Below are 19,977 nucleotides of genomic sequence, written 5' to 3'. Positions count from 1 at the left end.
CTGTCAACACCCCCCAGCAGTAGCACCCTATCATCCACCAACACCCCCCCATTCCCCCTATGGTAATAGAATCAGCTGCTGGATTATGGGGTTGCTACTGCTGGGGGAGGGTGCTGGTGGATGATGGAGGTATTACTGCTGGGGGGGTGCTGGTTGATGATAGGAGTGCTACTGCTGGGGGGTGCGGGTGCTGGTGCATGATGGTGGTGCTACTGATGGGGGGGGGGGGGTGCTGGTGGATGATGGGGTGCAGCCTCATCATCCACCAGAAATAGCACCCCCATCATCCACCAGCACCCCCCCCTTCTGGATGATGGTGGTGCTACTGCTGGGGGGGGGGGGGGGATGCTGGTGGATGACGGGGTGCAGCCTCATCATCCACCAGCAACACCCCCCCAGAAATAGCACCCCCATCATCCACCAGCACCCCCCCCCCCACCCAGCTGGATGATGGTGGTGCTACTGCTGGGGGGTGCTGGTGGAAGATGGGGTGCAGCCTCATCATCCGCCTGCAACACCTCCCCCCCAGAAATAGCACCCCCATCATCCACCAGCACCCCCCCCCCTTTCTGGATGATGGTGCTACTGCTGGGGGGTGCTGGTGTATGATGGGGTGCAGCCTCATCATCCACCAGCAACACCTCCCCCCCCCAGAAATGAAATAGCACCCCCATCATCCACCAGCACCCCCCCCCCATGGTAATAGAATCAGCTGCTGAATTATGGGGGTGCTACTGCTGGGGGAGGGTGCTGGTGGATGATGGGGGTGTTACTTCTGGGGGGTGCTACTGCTGGGGGGGGGCTGGTGGATGATGGAGGTATTACTGCTGGGGGGGTGCTGGTTGATGATAGGAGTGCTACTGCTGGGGGGTGCAGGTGCTGGTGCATGATGGTGGTGCTACTGATGGGGGGGGGGTGGGGTGCTGGTGGATGATGGGGTGCAGCCTCATCATCCACCAGAAATAGCACCCCCATCATCCACCAGCACCCCCCCTTCTGGATGATGGTGGTGCTACTGCTGGGGGGGGGGATGCTGGTGGATGACGGGGTGCAGCCTCATCATCCACCAGCAACACCCCCCCAGAAATAGCACCCCCATCATCCACCAGCACCCCCCCCCCACCCAGCTGGATGATGGTGGTGCTACTGCTGGGGGGTGCTGGTGGAAGATGGGGTGCAGCCTCATCATCCGCCTGCAACACCTCCCCCCAGAAATAGCACCCCCATCATCCACCAGCACCCCCCCCCTTTCTGGATGATGGTGCTACTGCTGGGGGGTGCTGGTGTATGATGGGGTGCAGCCTCATCATCCACCAGCAACACCTCCCCCCCCCCCCAGAAATGAAATAGCACCCCCATCATCCACCAGCACCCCCCCCCATGGTAATAGAATCAGCTGCTGAATTATGGGGGTGCTACTGCTGGGGGAGGGTGCTGGTGGATGATGGGGGTGTTACTTCTGGGGGGTGCTACTGCTGGGGGGGGGGGGGTGCTGGTGCATGATGGTGGTGCTGGTCATCATCCACTGTGACCAGCAACACCTCCCCCCAGAAAAAGCACCCCCATCATCCACCAGCACCCCCCCCCCCTGCTGGATGATGGTGGTGCTACTGCTGGGGGGTGCTGGTGGATGATGGGGTGCAGCCTCATCATCCACTAGCAACAACCTCCCTCCCCAGAACTCCCACAGCACACCTTTTTCTCTGTACCTGGCTGAATGGTGCAGACTGGTTGCTGGCTCGGCTGCTCCAACTGTCCCCGGGCTGCCTAGTGTGGGCGGCGGCGCGTCATGTTAGCGCCGTCCATCTAGCTCCGCCCGCTGACGTCCCTTCACAAGCCGGGACGTGTGCCGGAGCTAGGGTGGTGGAGGAGTTTGGTGCTGCGGACCGGAGGGGGGGGGGGGGGGTGATGAGGGTGCCGTCGGCGATGAGGACGACCGGGTGGGGGGGGGGGCGGGAGCTGGGTTGGGGGAGTTTGGTGCTGTCAGCGCTGAGGACCGGGGGGGGGGGGGGGGGGGGCGGTGTGCTGGCAGAGTGGTGTCACCCCCCCAACGGCCTGGTGTCACCCGGTGCGGTCCTTACCCCCCGCACCCCGGTCACAACGCCACTGGCTGGCGGCATCCGCAGCATGTAGTATGCTGCGGATGTGCGCCGCGTGATCCTACACATTATGCATTTTTATTTTTCATTATATTTATTAAATAAATGTATTTTTATTTAATTTTTATTCCACTTATTGTTTTTACACCTTTTTAAAATATAAAAAGGCTCCAGGAGGAGCTGAAACGTTGTAATGCTGACATGAGATATTAAATCACTTATTTTGTTGGAGTGCTGCACCTGTATCTGGTATATATAGTAATCACAGTAATCCACGATCAAGCTGCGGGGTGCTGTAGGGGTGACAGAGGGAGCTCCCTTCCTCTGTCAAAACACTTAGTCCGCGGTCACTTCCGACCGCGGCTGTAAGGGTTAAACTGCCGGGACCGAAGTTTACTTCGGTCCCGGCAGGGTCCCGGCTGTGTGTTACAGCCGAGTCCCTGCCGCGAGCTCATGGATGCACTGGGCAGCACCCACGAGAACCATGGACGTGTATACTCGTCCTGGTGCGGGAACGTGCATCCCCCAGGACGAGTATACACGTCCATGGTCGTTAAGGTGTTAAAGTGACAGTGATCAAAAAATGCTCGGGTTCTTAAAGGTGTATTCTATTCCAGGATTTGACTATGCTACAGGGGCTGTAAAGTTAGTGTAGTTCATAATATAGTGTCTCTACCTGTGTGTGACGGTTTTCTCACAATTCTTATGTGATTTTCGCCCCAATATTTATTTTTAACAGCATACAAAATGATGCAATGATGATCTCAGATGCAATGCGGCCGAGACCTGACTCACTAGTCAGCTGATGACAGGAAGCCTGTCTGCTTCAATGGGTGGAGGGATCACTTGGTGGGAGAGAGATCAATCTGCAAATAATGCAACAGCTATAGGCACCCTGATTGAAAACTACAGGTCTTTCGAATGGATGCAGCTCATTTATGTTTCAATGGGTGGGGTGGCTGATGTGAGGGAGGGAGGAAAATGGAATTGTGGGATTTGTAGTCAAAAAAAGAAAAGTCAAACAGGAAATACTACTTCTCAAAAAGCTAGCCACAGTATTATGGTAATCTCACAACATAGCCAATTAGCCCCAAGACAAGCGCAGATCCTTCCTAAGCATGTCCATTACTGTTTGCCAGGTACGTACTAAATTCACCTTATGGTGGATAACCTCTTTAACCCCTTAACGACCAAGGACGCATATTTACGTCCTTGGCCGTCTTCCGCCATATAACGCGGGGTCACGCGGTGACTCTGTCATATCTGAAGCCGGGACCCGGGGCCAACAGCGATTGTGGTGCTGCACGCTATTAACCCTTTAGACGCGGCGTTCAAAGTTGAACACCGCGTCTAAAACGAAAGTAAAAGCTTCCCGGCTGCTCAGTGGGGCTGATCGGGACCACCGCAGTGAAAATGCGGTGTCCCGATCAGCTAGGACGTGCCGGGGGTCCTCTTACCTTCATCCGGCACGTCCGTTCGGCGATTGATTGCTCAAGCCTGCATCTCAGGCTTGGAGCAATCGACCGCCGATAACACTGGTCAATGCAAAGCTATGGCTTTGCAGTGATCAGTGTAAAAGATCAGTGTGTGTAGTGTTATAGCCCCCTATGGGAGCTATAACACTGCAAAAAAAAAAAAGTGTAAAAAAAAGTTAATAAATGTAATTTAACCCTTTCCCTAATAAAAGTCCACATCACCCCCCTTTTCCCATTAAAAAAAAAATGTAAATAAAAAAAAAAGTCCAAAATCATGTATTTTGTTACTTTTTATATAATGAAAAAATGAATAAAAAGCATTCAAAAAGTCAGACCAATACAAAAATGGTACCGCTAAAATCTTCAGATCAATGTGCAAAAAATGAGCCCTCATACCGACCCATACACGGTAAAATTAAAAAAGTTATAGGGGTCAGAAGATGACAATTTTAAACATAAATTTTCCTGCATGTATTCATGATTTTTTTTCAGAAGTACGACAATATCAAACATATATAAGCAGGGTATCATTTTAATCGTATGGACCTACGTAATAAAGAGAATGTGTTATTTTTACCAAAAAATGTACTGCGTAGAAACGGAAGCCCCAAAATTTACAAAATGGCGTTTTTCTTCAATTTAGTCGCACAATGATTTTTTTTTCCGTTTCACCGTAGATTTTTGGGTAAAATGACTGATGTCACTGCAAATTCGCATTGGTGGTGCAAAAAATAAGCCATCATATGGATTTATAGGTGCAAAATTTTAAGGGTTATGATTTTTAAAAGGTGAGGAAGAAAACCCGTGGTCCTTAAGGTGTTAAGGTGAAAATGGGCTGGGTCCTTAAAGGGTTAAGCAGTCTGGAGTTCCGAAAGGGGGGGGGGGGGGGTGATGTGTAGCCTTAGCCCATCATAGCTCATCTCCCACTGAACTGTTCTGGGCTGTCAATAGAGTAAGGGAGGAAGTTCTCCCCCGTATGGCTTCAGATGATGTCACACCTGGTGGGGAACGCCCCTTTCCAGTCTGTGAATCTGACAGACTGAGCAAACAATACAGAGCAATATCAAGGTAGAAAACAAACAAATAAAAGGCAGGGGGTGGTTTATCATGATGGGGGCAGCGAACTGGAGGATTTAAAAATTTAACAAGATCGTGAAAGGTACTGTTTAATGATCCCTGCACATTTTGGACCCCTGGAAAAGCACAAAGTGCCCTATTTAATAATTTCTTTCTAGAAGGAAAACTTTGTTGCCTGTAGCAACCAAATTTATAGACTTTCTGTAAATCTATGCACTATTCACAACACTCCCTCCGAGAAAAGCAATGTAGCAGAGAGCAGAAACAAACACGCACAGAGTATAGATAAGTGCTGCCTGTTTATTTTGGCAACTGGTGGAAGTCTGGACACCTGGAACCTTACTGACCAAAAATCCTGACATGTTGCTATGGCTGGGTTCACACCACATTTTTGCAATACAGTTCCCTTATCAGGTTTTTGATAAAACGGATTCCTCTAAACCTGACTAAACTGTCTCAAATATTGTGTACACGCACCCTCCCCCCCCCCATAGAAATGAATGGAGGGGGCGTGGCATGATGTCACGTCCCCGTCTCGGAAGCCCGGCGGTTTCTGAAACTGCAGACGCAGCTACGCATAAAATGCGGGCTGCTGCAGGGAGATTGCGGGGGTCCCAGCGATCAGACATCTTATTCCCTATACTTTCGATAGGGATAATATGTTTTTGCCTAGAATACCCCTTTAACTGCTGTAATAAAACAGCTGTGCTGTGATTGGTTGCTATGGGCAACAATAAAAGTTACACCATTTGGAAAGGTATGAGAAATAATTGGGTAGATTCATAAAATTGCATGTATTTCTAGTTTTGCTGCTCAAGAACATGGTAAACATAACTGTGGCAATATAGGACTCTGTAATATGAATGAATCTCTTAATAATCCACTAAATGGCTTTATTACTCTGACCTTGTGGCCAATTTTAAAAAGTAAACTTCTGCTTACACAATTCTGTAGGCAAAAGTACGAGAACCATCTTACTATAGTGGAAGAAATCAGCACCATATATTCATGTTGACAGCCATCATTCTTTATTTCGTATGTACACACAATATATATAATATATCTTTATAATATATTTTATCTAATATTTAACCTTTCAGAAAGACAAAACAAAATAGTGGAAACAGTACAAATATGTACATTACAGTGTGCATGTGCAATGTATTCTTATAAATGCACATAGTTTCTAAGCATACAAACCATCATTCTCACATACACAATGAAATAGTCATGGATATACTCTAGAACTAGGGGGCCCCTACACCTCTTTAAACTGTTCCTGCTGTAAAAGGGTGAACAAACTGCAAATACAAGATGAAGGAGGATTTTAGACTTTAAAAAGCAGAAGTGCCTTGGAATGATCTCTCATATAGTCAATTGTCTGAATAGAACTGCTCACTCTCCTTCTCAGACCAGTGCAGAATGCGACATAAAAATACCTAACAATCTCCTTAAAAATTCCAAAGTGCTTCTAGTCCATACTACTTTCACAGACAAAAATATTTTTGCAGCATCCCTTATATGATTTATTCCCCCTCTCTTGACTTGAGGGCATGACGTTTTTCCAAGTCACCTTCATCTTGTCTCAGCAAACAAGATATTTACCTGAAATAAGAAAAACAAAACAACAAAATACTAAATACAACATATTAGTAAGGAAAAATAATCAGGGTAGGTTTAAACAGGTGGATCTTTGTAAGTTTTCTGCTGTGGTTTTAGCCACTACAAAATTTCTTCAGTGGAAAAATCCACCGCAGACCCCATTGAAGTCAAGAAAGTTCCCAGAAAAAACACTTTAGAAGAAACACATGCTAAGACAATCATGCCACCTCCCATAGGCAGAGCTGTGACATCACAATACTTTGGCCTCGTGGTTGTGAGTCATCAGTGGCGGGACCCCCGCGATCAGACATCTTATCCCCTATCCTTTGGATAGGGGGTAAGATGTCTTAGGGCCGGAGTACCCCTTTTAAGGAAAACTACTAACAACTAAATATACAGTCATGGCCGTAAATGTTGGCACCCCTGAAATTTTTCAAGTAAATGAAGTATTTCTCACAGAAAAGGATTGCAGTAACATATTTTGCTATTCACATGTTTATTCCCTTTGTGTCTATTGTAACTAAACCAAAAAAGGGAGGGAAAAAAGCAAATTGAACATGTCACACCAAACTCCAAAAATGGGCTGGACAAAATTATTGGCACCCTTTCAAAATTGTGGAAAAATAAGAATGTTTCAAGCATGTAATGCTCCTTTAAACTCACCTGGGGTAAGTTACAGGTGTGGGCAATATAAAAATCACACCTGAAAGCAGATAAAAATTAGAGAAGTTCACTTAGTCTTTGCACTGTATGTCTGTGTGTACCCCACTAAGCATGGACAACAGAAAGAGGAGAAGAGAACTGTCTGAGGACTTGAGAACCAAAATTGTGGAAAAATATCAACAATCTCGAGGTTACAAGTCCATCTCCAGAGATCTAGATTTACCTTTGTCCACAGTGCGCAACATTATCAAGAAGATTGCAACCCATGGCTCTGTAGCTAATCTCCCTGGGCATGGACGGAAGAGAAAAATTGATGAAAGGTATCAACGCAGGATAGTCCAGATGGTGGAAAAGCAGCCCCAAACAAGTTCCAAAAGATATTCCAGCTGTCCTGCTGGCTCAGCGAGCATCAGTGTCAGCGCGAACTATCCGTCGACATATAAATGCAATTAAACTCTATGGCAGGAGACCCAGGAGGACCCCACTGCTGACACAGAGACATATAAGAGCAAGACTACATTTTGCCAAAATGAACTTGAGTAAGCCAAAATCCTTCTGGGAAAACGTCTTGTGGACAGATGAGACCCAGATAGAGCTTTTTGGTAAAGCACATCATTCTATTGTTTACCTAAAACGGAATGAGGCCTACATAGAAAAGAACACTGTACCTACAGTGAAATATGGTGGAGGTTCAATGATGTTTTGGGGCTGTTTCGCTGCCTCTGGCACTGGGTGCCTTAAATGTGTGCAAGGCATCATGAAATCTGAGGATTACCAACGGATTTTGGGTCCCACTGTACAGCCCAGTGTCAGAAAGCTGGGTTTGCGTTCAAGATCTTGGGTCTTCCAGGAGGACAATTGCCCCAAACATACGTCAAAAAGCACCCAGAAATGGATGGCAACAAAGCGCTGGAGAGTTCTGAAGTGGCCAGAAAGGAGTCCAGATCTAAATCCCATTGAACCCCTGTGTTGAGATCTTAAAATTGCTGTTGGGAAAAGGCGTCCTTCCAATAAGTGAGACCTGGAGCAGTTTGCAAAGGAAGAGTGGTCCAACATTCCGGCTGAGAGGTATAAGAAGCTTATTGATAGTCATAGGAAGCGACTGATTTCAGTTATTTTTTCCAAAGGGTAAGCAACCAAATATTAAGTTAAGGGTGCCAATAATTTTGTACAGACCATTTTTGGGGTTTGGTGTGACATTATGTGCAATTTGCTTTTTGCAGGAGAGGTTTGCTATAGGGATTTGCTACTTCTATGTTCATGTCAGGAACTGTCCAGAGGTGTCATTAGAGAGCACTGTGGTCAGACAGAAAATAAATTCAAAAAGAAAAGAACTTCCTCTGTAGCATATAGCAGCTGATACGTACTGGAAGGATTAAAGATTTTTAAATAGAAGTAATTTACAAATCTGTTTAACAGTTGATAAAAAAACAAAAAACGTTTGCCACTGGGAGTACCCCTTTAATTACATTTAAGAACCAGAAAATGGGCAGATGAATGTGACTACACCAGTGGCTTGGGAGCAAACTACATATTAGGCCACCACTGTTGAAAGTACAAAATGCTGGAAAGATAGAAATTCTATATCATTACCTGCTGCAAACCTTTTCTTGACCAGTGACATCCTATACCCAGATCCAACAAGCTCTATGTCCACTCCAGACAATGTACGACCCTCACATGTAAACTGTGCAGCAGCTGGAGAGGGAGTGCTGCAATTGCCAAGTGGATGCCAACGTGCATACAACTTCCCGTAGCCTGTAAAAGATCAAATTTTAAACTCCTGTGCAATACATAACTATATTAAATTAGCTTGCTATACATACATAGTCCAGCAATCTAAGATTGAGGAAGTAGTTTTTAAACAATAAATAGAAGAATAATGCAGATCATGTTCACTGCAAACTGGCAAAGCATAACAACTTTCAATGCCCAATTATTTAATGCAAAGTGTGTGTAGATATGTTTTTACCTTCCTTTCCAGGTGATGTATTGGGTATTTGCCACAGCAATCTTCTCTCTGAGCTAGAGGACAAAAAAAACACACCACATCAGTTTTTCATGCAAAACATGAGTGACAACAATTACTTCAAGAGCATGATACTGACTTAGGCTGGGTTACACATTATTTTTCCTTTTGCTGTACAACTGACAAAATTGACAAAGTTTCAGGGGTGTGGAAATTTTATAAAAAAACTACTTGTCCACGGGACTAAAATGGAGCAAAATCTACCTGTCCCTCATGACGATCCACTTGTCCGGGCCAATTTTCGCTTTTACGCTCTAATTTTTTCCTCCTCGCCCTATAATAGCCATAACTACCTACTATAATGACACCTTTTAATTTTTCAATAACATTCTAACATTCTCCGAATAAAAAATAAAATATATATTAATTTTTTTTTTATTTTTTTATTTTTTTTAAGGGAAATGAAATTGAAATAGTAAAAGATAATTTTGCAGATTTGGTGGTTTTTCTTTTCTACGCCATTTACCTTGTGGTTGAGGTAACATGTTAGTTTTATACTTTAGGCGCCTGATTACAGCGATACCAGATTTGTTTCGTTTACGTCATGTTTTACTAATTCTGAACTTTTTCAATTTTTTTTTTAATTGCCATTTTTAAACCCCTGTAGCTTTATTTTTTTCCACATACCAGGCTGTATGAGGGCTCATGTTTTGCGCCATAATCAGTTTTTTGTATCGGTACCATTTTGGTCTTGATCTGACTTTTTAATCGCTTTTTAACTTTTTTCTCTGGGATATTATAAAAATTGCAAATCTGTGGTTTGGTATTTTTTTTTACATTTACCGTACGGGATACGTAATGTTATATTTTAATAGGTTGTACAATTACGCAGGAAGCGATACCAAATATGTTTATTTTTATTATGTTTACGTGTTTTTATATAGGAAAAGGGGGTGATTTGAACTTTTAACATGGAAGGTGTTAATGCAGCGGTCTTCAAACTGTGGCCCTCCAGATTTTTTTTTTTTTTTTTTTACATTTTATTAGACTTATAGGAGGAATCATTAGATTCCTCAGACAGATGAATAGAGTTCTATTGAACTCTATTGATCTGTGTGCTCTGCGATCCATTGATAGAGCCTGGTCCAGCCAGGATCTATCAATGACAGAGCCGGGACAGGAGGAAGCAGAGGTAAGTCCTCCGGCTACCTCCATAGTGGATCGCCCCCCTGCCCACTAGCCCACCAGGGAGCATTCACATGTCCCTTTAGACGCCGCTGTCCGCTTTGACAGCGGCGATCTAAAGGGTTAATAGCCAGCCGCCGCATCCTGGCTATTAGCGGCGGCCCCCGGCTACTGAGAACAGCCAGGGGCTGCAGAGTATGGAGCGGGCAGGAATCCCGAGCCCGCTCCATACTCCCCTGTGAGCGCCGCATGCGGGGAGCGAAGGCAGAGGATGCAGGTGTGCACGGGGAGAAATAAGCCACGCCCCCTCATCTCCCCCCGCACGTCTGCAGAGCATGGGAGAGAAGACAAATACTGTACACAGCTTCTCATCTCCCCGAGTCGGGTGCCCGCTCCATACAGACTGCAGATCGCCGCCGCACTTGTCAGGTCCGGCCCTGCTTGCCCGAAGCCGGGCTAAGGGCCGGACAAATTCACCTGCCCAGCGCCCAAAACTGCTAGTCCCGGGCGTCAGGCGATAGGAATTCTACATCCCTGAAGTTTAAAAAAAAAAAAAAAGTATAATAATGTATAGTCTTGAGACATGATAGCAGGGCCTGTGACTGTGTTGTGATGAGTATTCTAGCCCAAAGTGATTAAATTGTTATACTGTATGTCCAAAATATTCTTCAGACAGGTACAGGAGATTGTTCCATTGGGAACAAGGACTGATGTTAGTGATGACAATCAGTATATTTAGAGTACCAGGAGGAAACCATCACAAACACAGGGAGGATGTCCAAACTTGATTCTCATGTTGCCCTTGTTTAACCCCTTAACGACCACAGATGTAAATGTACGTCTGGCTTGGCGTTACTTTGTGCATCAGGACATACATTTACATCCTGTGTATAACAGTGAGCATCGGAGCGGTGCTCGAGTCATACATGGCAGGTTCCGGTTGCCGGGGACCCGCCAGTAATGGCCGACATCCGCCATTAACCCCTCAGATGCCGTGATCAGTACAGATCACGGCATCTGCAGCAATGCGCATGTTAAAATGGATGATTGGATCCCCCACAGAAGCAATGCGCATGTTAAAATAGATGATCGGATCGCCCGCAGCGCTCCGATCATCTGTAATGGCGGACGGAGGTCCCCTCACCTGCCTCCGTCCGTCTCCCGGCATCTTCTGGTCTGGTCTGAAATTGCGCAGACCAGAGCAGAAGATCACCGATAATACTGATTAGTGCTATGCTCTATGCATAGTACTGAACAGTATTAGCAATCAAATGATTGCTATAAATAGTCCCCTATGGGGACATAAAAAGTGTAAAAGAAAAAGTTTAAAAATGTAAAATAAATGAAAAATCTCCTCCCCCAATAAAATGAAAATTGTCCGTTTTTCCAATTTTACCCCCAAAAAGCGTAAACATTTTTTTTTATAAACATATTTGATATTGCCGCATGCGTAAATGTCCGATCAAAATATAATGTTAATGATCCTGTACGGTGAATGGCGTAAACTTAAAAATATAAAAAGTCCAAAAAAGCTGTTTTGTCACATTTTATTCCAAAAAAAAAAAAAAAAATGTATACAAAAATGTTCTAAGTTTTATATATGCAAATGTGGTATTGACAAAAAGTACAGATGACGGCGCAAAAAATGAGCCCTCATACCGCCCTATATACGGAAAAAGTAAAGAGTTATAGGTGGTCAAATTAGGGCGATTCTAGATTACTGATCTTGTACAAAAAGTTTTAGATTTTCTTTTAAGCGATACAAAAATATAAAAAGTATCTAGCCATGGGTATTATTTTAATCGTATTGACCCACATCATAAAGAACACATGTCATTTCTACCGTAGTGTATAGTGTGAAAACAAAACCCTCCAAAATGTGCAAAATTTTGTTTTTCATTGAAATTTCCTCCCTAAAAATGTTTTTTTGGGTTCGCCGTACATTTTATGGTAAAAGGAGAGGTTTCATTAGAAAGTACAATTGGTCACGCAAAAAACAAGCCCTTATATGGGTCTGTAGATGGAAATATAAAAGTTACAGATTTAAGAAGGCGAGGAGGAAAAAATGAAAAAAATGCAAAAATAAAATTGGCCTGGTCCTTAAGGGGTTAAAATGGGCTTGGTCCTTAAAGGAGTTCTCTAAGCTAAAACTTTTAACCCCCGCTGTGCCCAGGCTGTAAAACTATACATAATAACCTTTCACTTTCCTGCCTACGATCCCCGTTGTTCCGATATCGCCGTCCCGGTCTCTTCCACTTCCTGCGGGTCGGTGACTTCACTCTGCGCTCAGCCTATCAAGCGGCCGCAGCAATGTCCCATCGCAGCCGCTGATAGGCTGAGTGCAGAGTGAAGTCACCGAAGAAGTGGAAGAGACCGGGACCGGACAACGAGACTGCGATAGATATCGGAACAACGGGGGGATCGTAGGAAGGTAAGTGAAAGGTTATTATGTATAGTTTTACAGCCTGGGCACAGCGGGGGTTAAAAGTTTTAGCTTAGAGAACTCCTTTAAGGGGTTAATTTAAACCCGGGACTCCAGTGCTGGAAGGTGACAGTACTAACCACTAAACTACCAAAGCTCTAATATCATTCTAAGCAACATGTCCTAAAAGTCAAGGACACCAAGAGACTGCAAGAGGAAAGGTCTGAATTCGCTTAAATGTCTAACATACAAATTATTTCATACGAAAAAGTGTAAGTTTAAATTGTGCAACTATTTAAATGTTAACTGACAGTAGGGTCACCCATACTAACCTGAATATGCAGGTAGATAGTGTGAGTGAGCCTGTTTCTAACACTTCTTACTGGGTGAAAATCAGTGCAGCCATTTTGGCATTTTCTTCTTAACTGTACTAGAGATAGGCTTTCCCACCTGCTCCAGCTAACCCCACCCACCTCAGCCAATAAATCCCCATATTGCTGTGTTTATATATTAATAAATTGAGATCTTTGTTCCTTATGTTATAGCAATCGAAAAAACCCTGCTGCACTCACAAATGGTAGTGTAGAAAAGCTGGCTTTATTCCATAACAAACAGGCAATGTTTCGGCTGCACAATTACAATTATGGAAATGGTGCAGCATATATGTGAACAGAGACATGTGCCAAAAGCAATGATTGGCTGATTAACAATAAATAACAGCTGTGTTTAAAACATATGATCATACCTGATATCCAAGAGAAACAGTGAATTCAGTGTACATAATATAATACATAATTGTATAAGTACAGTGCTTATAAGACTTACATCAGAGGCGGAGCAGGGAGGAAAGAAAAAGGATGCAGACGCCGGTAGGCGCCATGACTGGATGCCGAAATGCGCATGTTCCTTATGTTATGCTAGATCACACACACATCTTCTGCCAAAGTCTACATTCAGACATCTTAATTCTGTTATAACCAATAGTCCCATTAGACCTTTACTTAATATTCTATTTTGTATTTGCCTCATGGCAGGTCTGGACTGTACAAACTCCTCCTATACTTTGGAGGGCTCTATATGAATACATATACACCAAGCAAAAAATAGAGCTTCAAACTCCAATTAAGAAAAATACTAATTTTATTCATCTTCATTTTTTAAATAAATCATGAGGTATAACAAACAATGACACTCCAATAAAACCACTCAGTGGGGTACTGAAAACACTACAATGTAGATTATAATGATGATAATGCAGTGTACACAGGACAATATATTTTCTATAAGTGACTGCAGACTAGACATGTACACTGTGGGTAATAACCCATCTCATGTCCACCTGCATGTACCTATAATCTACACCGCAATGTACTCAATAGCTGTGCAAGTATAACATAATATTGCCCAGCATTTTGAAATCCTGTTGTCCGTACACCTCTGAACCCCTCAGCTACTGTTTCGTTCCTTCCTCAGGGAGTGTCATTGTTTGCTATACCTCATGATTTATTTTAAAAATGAGGATGAATAAAACTTGTATATTTTTTTACTGGAGTTTGAAGCTCTGTCTTTTGCTTGGTGTAGATCTTAATTCTGTTGTATCATACACATTAAACCCCTTAAGGACGCCGCCTGTTTACCTTAATGACCAAGCACAATTTTTTAAAATCCAGCATGTGTCTCTTTAAGTGGTAATACCTCCGACATGCTTTTACTTGACATATTGTACTTTAATTCAGTGGAGAATCTTTCTTGACTGCTGCAGTATTTTTTGTGAAAAACTCCAAAATATTGTGAAAAATTGGAAAATTCGTGGCATTTGTTTTTTCATTTTTTTATGGAATTCACTGTATGGTAAAAATTATGTCTTATTCGGTTGGTCGGTATGATAATGGAGATACCCAACTTATATAGCTTTTTTTATGTTCTTTTTTCCTTTTATCAATAAAATCCATTTTTTTTACCTTATTTTGTGTTCTGTTTTGACAGCAATAACTTTTTGTGAATTTTTCGTCCAATGCCATTGTGTGAACTTATTTTTTGCAGGACAAGCTGTACTTTTTATTGGTAACCTTTTTTTGCGATTCATGCTACCTTTTGATCTTTATTTATTCCACGTTTTGGGCCAAAATTCACTTAATTTTTTTATTTAATTTTTTTTTTATTTTTATTTTTTTTACAGTGTTCACCGTGCGGGATAAATACCATTATGGTTTTATTGTACAAGTCGTTAGGGACGTGGCAAAACTTATGTATAGGTTTGGGTGATAATATAGGGTTTCATTGGGAAAGGGGAATTTTTTTTTTTTTTTTAACACTTTAAAAACTTTTTTTTTTTACTTTTCACAGGTTATACTTTGCTGCAGTACATCTGTACAGCAGCACCGTATAGCAGTCAGTACTGGACCTCACAGGCTGCCGTACTAGGCAGACAGGAGGCCATTAGCTGGCATGATGAAACCCCCCGTGGTCGCATGGTAAGATGGCTGGCTATCAGTGATAGCCACCATCTTACCGGGCGCTGCGGGATGCCGCGAGTAGCTGCAAAAATGTTCATGACGTACCTGTATGTCATGGGTCGGGAACACCTTGCCACCCATGACGTACAGGTATGTCATAGGTCGGGAAGGGGTTAAAGTCCCATGCAAATCAATGGGAAATGTATGTTCTCACATAACTTCTGTACGGCTGGAGATATTTCAATACCTGGTACACATATTACAGGTCGGGATAGGAGGACCGAGACAGGAGGACCGAGACAGGAGGACCGAGACAGGAGGACCGAGACAGGAGGACCGAGACAGGAGGACCGAGACAGGAGGACCGAGACAGGAGGACCGAGACAGGAGGACCGAGACAGGAGGACCGAGACAGGAGGACCGAGACAGGAGGACCGAGACAGGAGGACCGAGACAGGAGGACCGAGACAGGAGGACCGAGACAGGAGGACCGAGACAGGAGGACCGAGACAGGAGGACCGAGACAGGAGGACCGAGACAGGAGGACCGAGACAGGAGGACCGAGACAGGAGGACCGAGACAGGAGGACCGAGACAGGAGGACCGAGACAGGAGGACCGAGACAGGAGGACCGAGACAGGAGGACCGAGACAGGAGGACCGAGACAGGAGGACCGAGACAGGAGGACCGAGACAGGAGGACCGAGACAGGAGGACCGAGACAGGAGGACCGAGACAGGAGGACCGAGACAGGAGGACCGAGACAGGAGGACCGAGACAGGAGGACCGAGACAGGAGGACCGAGACAGGAGGACCGAGACAGGAGGACCGAGACAGGAGGACCGAGACAGGAGGACCGAGACAGGAGGACCGAGACAGGAGGACCGAGACAGGAGGACCGAGACAGGAGGACCGGATAGGAGGTCGGGATATGAGGACGGGATATGGGGTTGGGATATGACAACAATACATGAGGACAGGATATGAAGTCAAAAGCTTCCTCCTTTATTTTCCTCCCCAACAAGGATTAGGAAGGAAAAAAACAGGCAACGCCGGGTACTCCACTAGTTAGTAATATATTGTAGTTTGTATAGTGGCCAGCCTATGAGCCAATAAATGTGACCCAATACATTAGATTGGATCGCAGTAGCGTGCTCTCATGCTCTTCACGACCAATAGCACAATATATTCTGCAGTGTTCTGATAAAAGAGTTTATTTTTTCACTCTATTCCCACCATGCATACAAGCTATTATTCACATTTACTTATCCATGGAGGTGGCATGTTCAATACAGCGTTCTTACATTTCGTACTAATATAAATTACATGCGATAGAGTTCTACTTTGTTGCTGTATTCCTAGCATATAGACCCTTATGTATATTGCTTGGTAGTGAGATTAAAGTACAACACCCCAGGTCAATTAACATTGTATAGTTATTTTGTACTGCATTCAGACTGGGGGTGCGTTTTCACTCTTTTGTACTGTATTCCAACTAGGTGCGTTTTCACTCAGTTGTCGATATAACATTTTTTCTTCCCTTATATGACAGTTGTTATCCGACAATATTGCATGACTATTCCCATAACTCTTGTATGTATGTACATATATTTCAGAGTCCTATGGTTAACAAATATAGCATTGGACATAAATAATTCTCCTTATGGTATATAAATGTAGTTTATAAGCAATATTTGTTTTATATTTGCACAGTCCTGTATAATTCCAGAAAATGACACCCATTGTTTTTCACACGTGTGCCAGAGTAATAGTCAGTTCATTTATATAGCCCGCTGTTCAGACCTTTTTAGGTGCATATATCTGGCATAATGGTAAACTCCATGAGTAACCACAGATCTTACCCCATTTGTTAACCATTCAGTATGCTGCATTGGCTTATATAGTCCATCATAATAACAATATATTTGGTAGCAATCATAGATATGCAGAAATAAAACCTGTTGATGATCCCAGGTGTATCCTAGTTACACTCCGGTTCAATGCATTTCTTTCGCCAAATCCTCAGGAACCTTTTCCATGCTTATTTTTGGGGATCTGTTTCTTTGATGTCCGACACTGATGGCGGTCAGCATCAAATGTCCTTGTTTCAACTTCCTTTTATAGGAGGCTAGTTCCACCCATTTCAGCAACTTTAACTGGCTCTCCCAATCACAAACCATTACGTCAGTTCTCTGACACTTCTATGTGTGCAGATCGGGATCCTTTTCGCTCAAGTGCTTTCAAACAGGAGTATAGTACTGCGCACTGTCTTTTCTATCAGTATGATTTTATGAATCACATTGAAGTTGCACTCATTACAGGAGGTTATTTTTTTACTTTTAATACATTGAATGTATAGAAGAGAGCCAAATCGTATTGCAACAGTCATGCATCTAAAATTTCTATCAATCCTATCAGCTCCTGACACAGAGATAGATACCAAATATTTGTTTAAAGAAAGACACATCTATAGGCTAAAGAGGAGAGGTCCATGGTACCATCAATAAGTTCATATAAGGATGGTACACTCACAGCCACCACCTATATATAACTAGAATAGGCTATAAATTCATTTAAAGGGGTATTCCAGGCAAAAACTTTTACTGGCTCCGGAAAGTTAAACAGATTTGTAAATTACTTCTATTAAAAAATCTTAATCCTTCCAATAGTTATTAGCTTCTGAAGTTGAGTTGTTGTTTTCTGTCTAACTGCTTTCTGATGACTCACGTCCCGGGAGCTGTGCAGTTCCTATGGGGATATTCTCCCATCATGCACAGCTCCCGGGACGTGACATCATCATTGAGCAGTTAGACAGAAAACTTCAGAAGCTAATAACTATTGGAAGGATTAAGATTTTTTAATAGAAGTAATTTACAAATCTGTTTAACTTTCCGGAGCCAGTTGATATATAAAAAAAAGTTTTGGCCTGGAATACCCCTTTAACCCTTTAGGTTTTCCTACAAAGGTATTGGGAGATATTAAAATCGGATAAAATATTATCACTAATCCTATCAGAGAGCCCCTCAATAACATACCGTAGGGGGAAAAATTTAAAAGATAGGCTTATAAAAGAGTTACTTTGAGCCAGAAAAGGGTCAGGAGACATGGCTAAAAATGGGGATTAAAAGGTTCCTACCCATGTGGGAGATGCACCATCTGTCAGTTCATTAAAAAGGAAACTCTTTCAAATGCGCAAGCACGAAAGAGCAATTTTCCCTGAAAAATGTTGCCAATTCTAATACCAAAGGGGTGGTGTATCTCCTGGGATGCTCCTGTCCTGTTAATTATGTGGGAAAAACCTACAGAACACTTAAAAATCGGATACAGGAGCACCTAGCAGATATACGGCATGAAAGAGATACCCCAGTAGGAAATCATGAAGGGAGCTCAGAGTGACTTACGGTCCAAGTATTGGATGTTGTTCCCCCTCCGGTGTGGGGTGGCAACTGGGATAAAATTCTTCTGCAGGTAGAGGCGAAGTGGACCTTCTGGGTAGATTCAGTAAAACCTAAAGGGTTAAATTAATTTATAGCCTATTCTAGTTATATATAGGTGGTGGCTGTGAGTGTACCATCCTTATATGAACTAATTGATGGTACCATGGACCTGTTCTCTTTAGCCTATAGATGTGGGTCTTTCTTTAACCCCTTAAGGACCCAGCCAATTTTCACTGTAGGACCCGGCCATTTTTTGCATATTTGACAACTTTCACTTTAAGCATTAATAACTCTGGGATGCTTTTACCTTTCATTCTGACATATTCTACTTTATATTAGTGGTAAAAATTTGTCGATACTTGCATCATTTCTTGGTGAAATATTGCAAAATTTGATGAAAAAAATTACAATTTTGCATTTAACTTTGAAGCTCTCTGCTTATAAGAAAAAAAGAATATTCCAAATAAATTATATATAGATTCACACATACAATATGTCTACTTTATGTTTCCATCATAAAGTTGACATGTTTTTACTTTTGGAAGACATCAGAGGGCTTCAAAGTATAGCAGCAATTTTCCAATTTTTCACATTTTCAAAATTGAAATTTTTCAAGGACCAGTTCAGTTTTGAAGTGAATTTGAAGGGCCTTCATATTAGAAATACCCCACAAATGACCCCATTATAATAACTGCACCCCTCAAAGTATTCAAAATGACATTAAAAGGGTTTGTTAACCCCTTTAGGTGTTTCACAGGAATAGCAGCAAATTGAAGGAGAAAATTCAAAATCTTCATTTTTTTACACTCATGTTCTTGTAGACCCGGTTTTTGAATTTTTACAAGGGGTAAAAATCTTCCTAAAATGTGGAACCCAATTTCTCTCGAGTAAGGAAATACCTCATATGTGGATGTCAAGTGCTCTGTGGGTGCACTAGAGGGCTCAGAAGGGAAGGAGCGACAGTGGGATTTTGGAGAGTGAGGTTTTCTGAAATGGTTTTTGGGGGGCATGTCACATTTAACCCCTTAAGGACCAAGGACGTACTGGTATGTCCTTGGTCCTGCTCTCCTGATATAACGCGGGGGTACACAGTAATCCCGCGTCATATCACGGCGGGCCCGGCGTCATAGTGAAGCCGGGACCCGCCTCTAATAGCGCGCAGCGCCGATCGCGGCGCCACGCGCTATTAACCCTTTAGCCGCGCGCTCAGAGCTGAGCCGCGCGGCTAAAAGCGAAAGTTGCCGGCTAGCTCAGTCGGGCTGTTCGGGATAGCCGTGGCTAATCGCGGCATCCCGAACAGCTGACAGGACAGCGGGAGGGCCCCTACCTGCCTCCTCGCTGTCCGATGGCCGAATGACTGCTCAGTGCCTGAGATCCAGGCATGAGCAGTCATGCGGCAGAATCGTTCATCACTGGTTTCTTATGAGAAACCTGTGATCAATGATGAAGATCAGTGTGTGAAGTGTTATAGGTCCCTATGGGACCTATAACACTGCAAAAAAAAAGTGAAAAAAAAAGTGAATAAAGATCATTTAACTCCTCCCCTATTAAAAGTTTGAATCACCCCCCTTTTCCAATAAAAAAAAAAACTGTG

The 19,977-nt window shown here is 43.4% G+C and overlaps 1 protein-coding gene across 4 annotated transcripts in view; it reads right to left on the bottom strand.

Moving 5' to 3' along the window:
* Positions 1-5,662: 5,662 nt before the first annotated feature.
* Positions 5,663-19,977, bottom strand: part of FCHO1 (FCH and mu domain containing endocytic adaptor 1) — a 192,992-nt gene continuing 178,677 nt past the window's right edge. For all 4 annotated transcript variants that reach the window (XM_056518086.1, XM_056518088.1, XM_056518089.1 and 1 more), the window contains 3 exons: positions 8,889-8,941; positions 8,510-8,674; positions 5,663-6,256 (listed from right to left, as the gene is read on the bottom strand). In XM_056518086.1, the coding sequence (XP_056374061.1) occupies positions 6,237-6,256; positions 8,510-8,674; positions 8,889-8,941 (238 nt within the window). In that variant the 3' untranslated portion in view covers positions 5,663-6,236. The remainder of the gene's footprint in view (positions 6,257-8,509; positions 8,675-8,888; positions 8,942-19,977) is intronic.

Source organism: Hyla sarda, chromosome 1 (genome assembly GCF_029499605.1).
Source record: "Hyla sarda isolate aHylSar1 chromosome 1, aHylSar1.hap1, whole genome shotgun sequence".
In the NCBI taxonomy this organism is placed as follows: domain Eukaryota; kingdom Metazoa; phylum Chordata; class Amphibia; order Anura; family Hylidae; genus Hyla; species Hyla sarda.
Note: the sequence above shows the minus strand (reverse complement) of the source record. Positions and strands in the feature narration are given on the sequence as shown.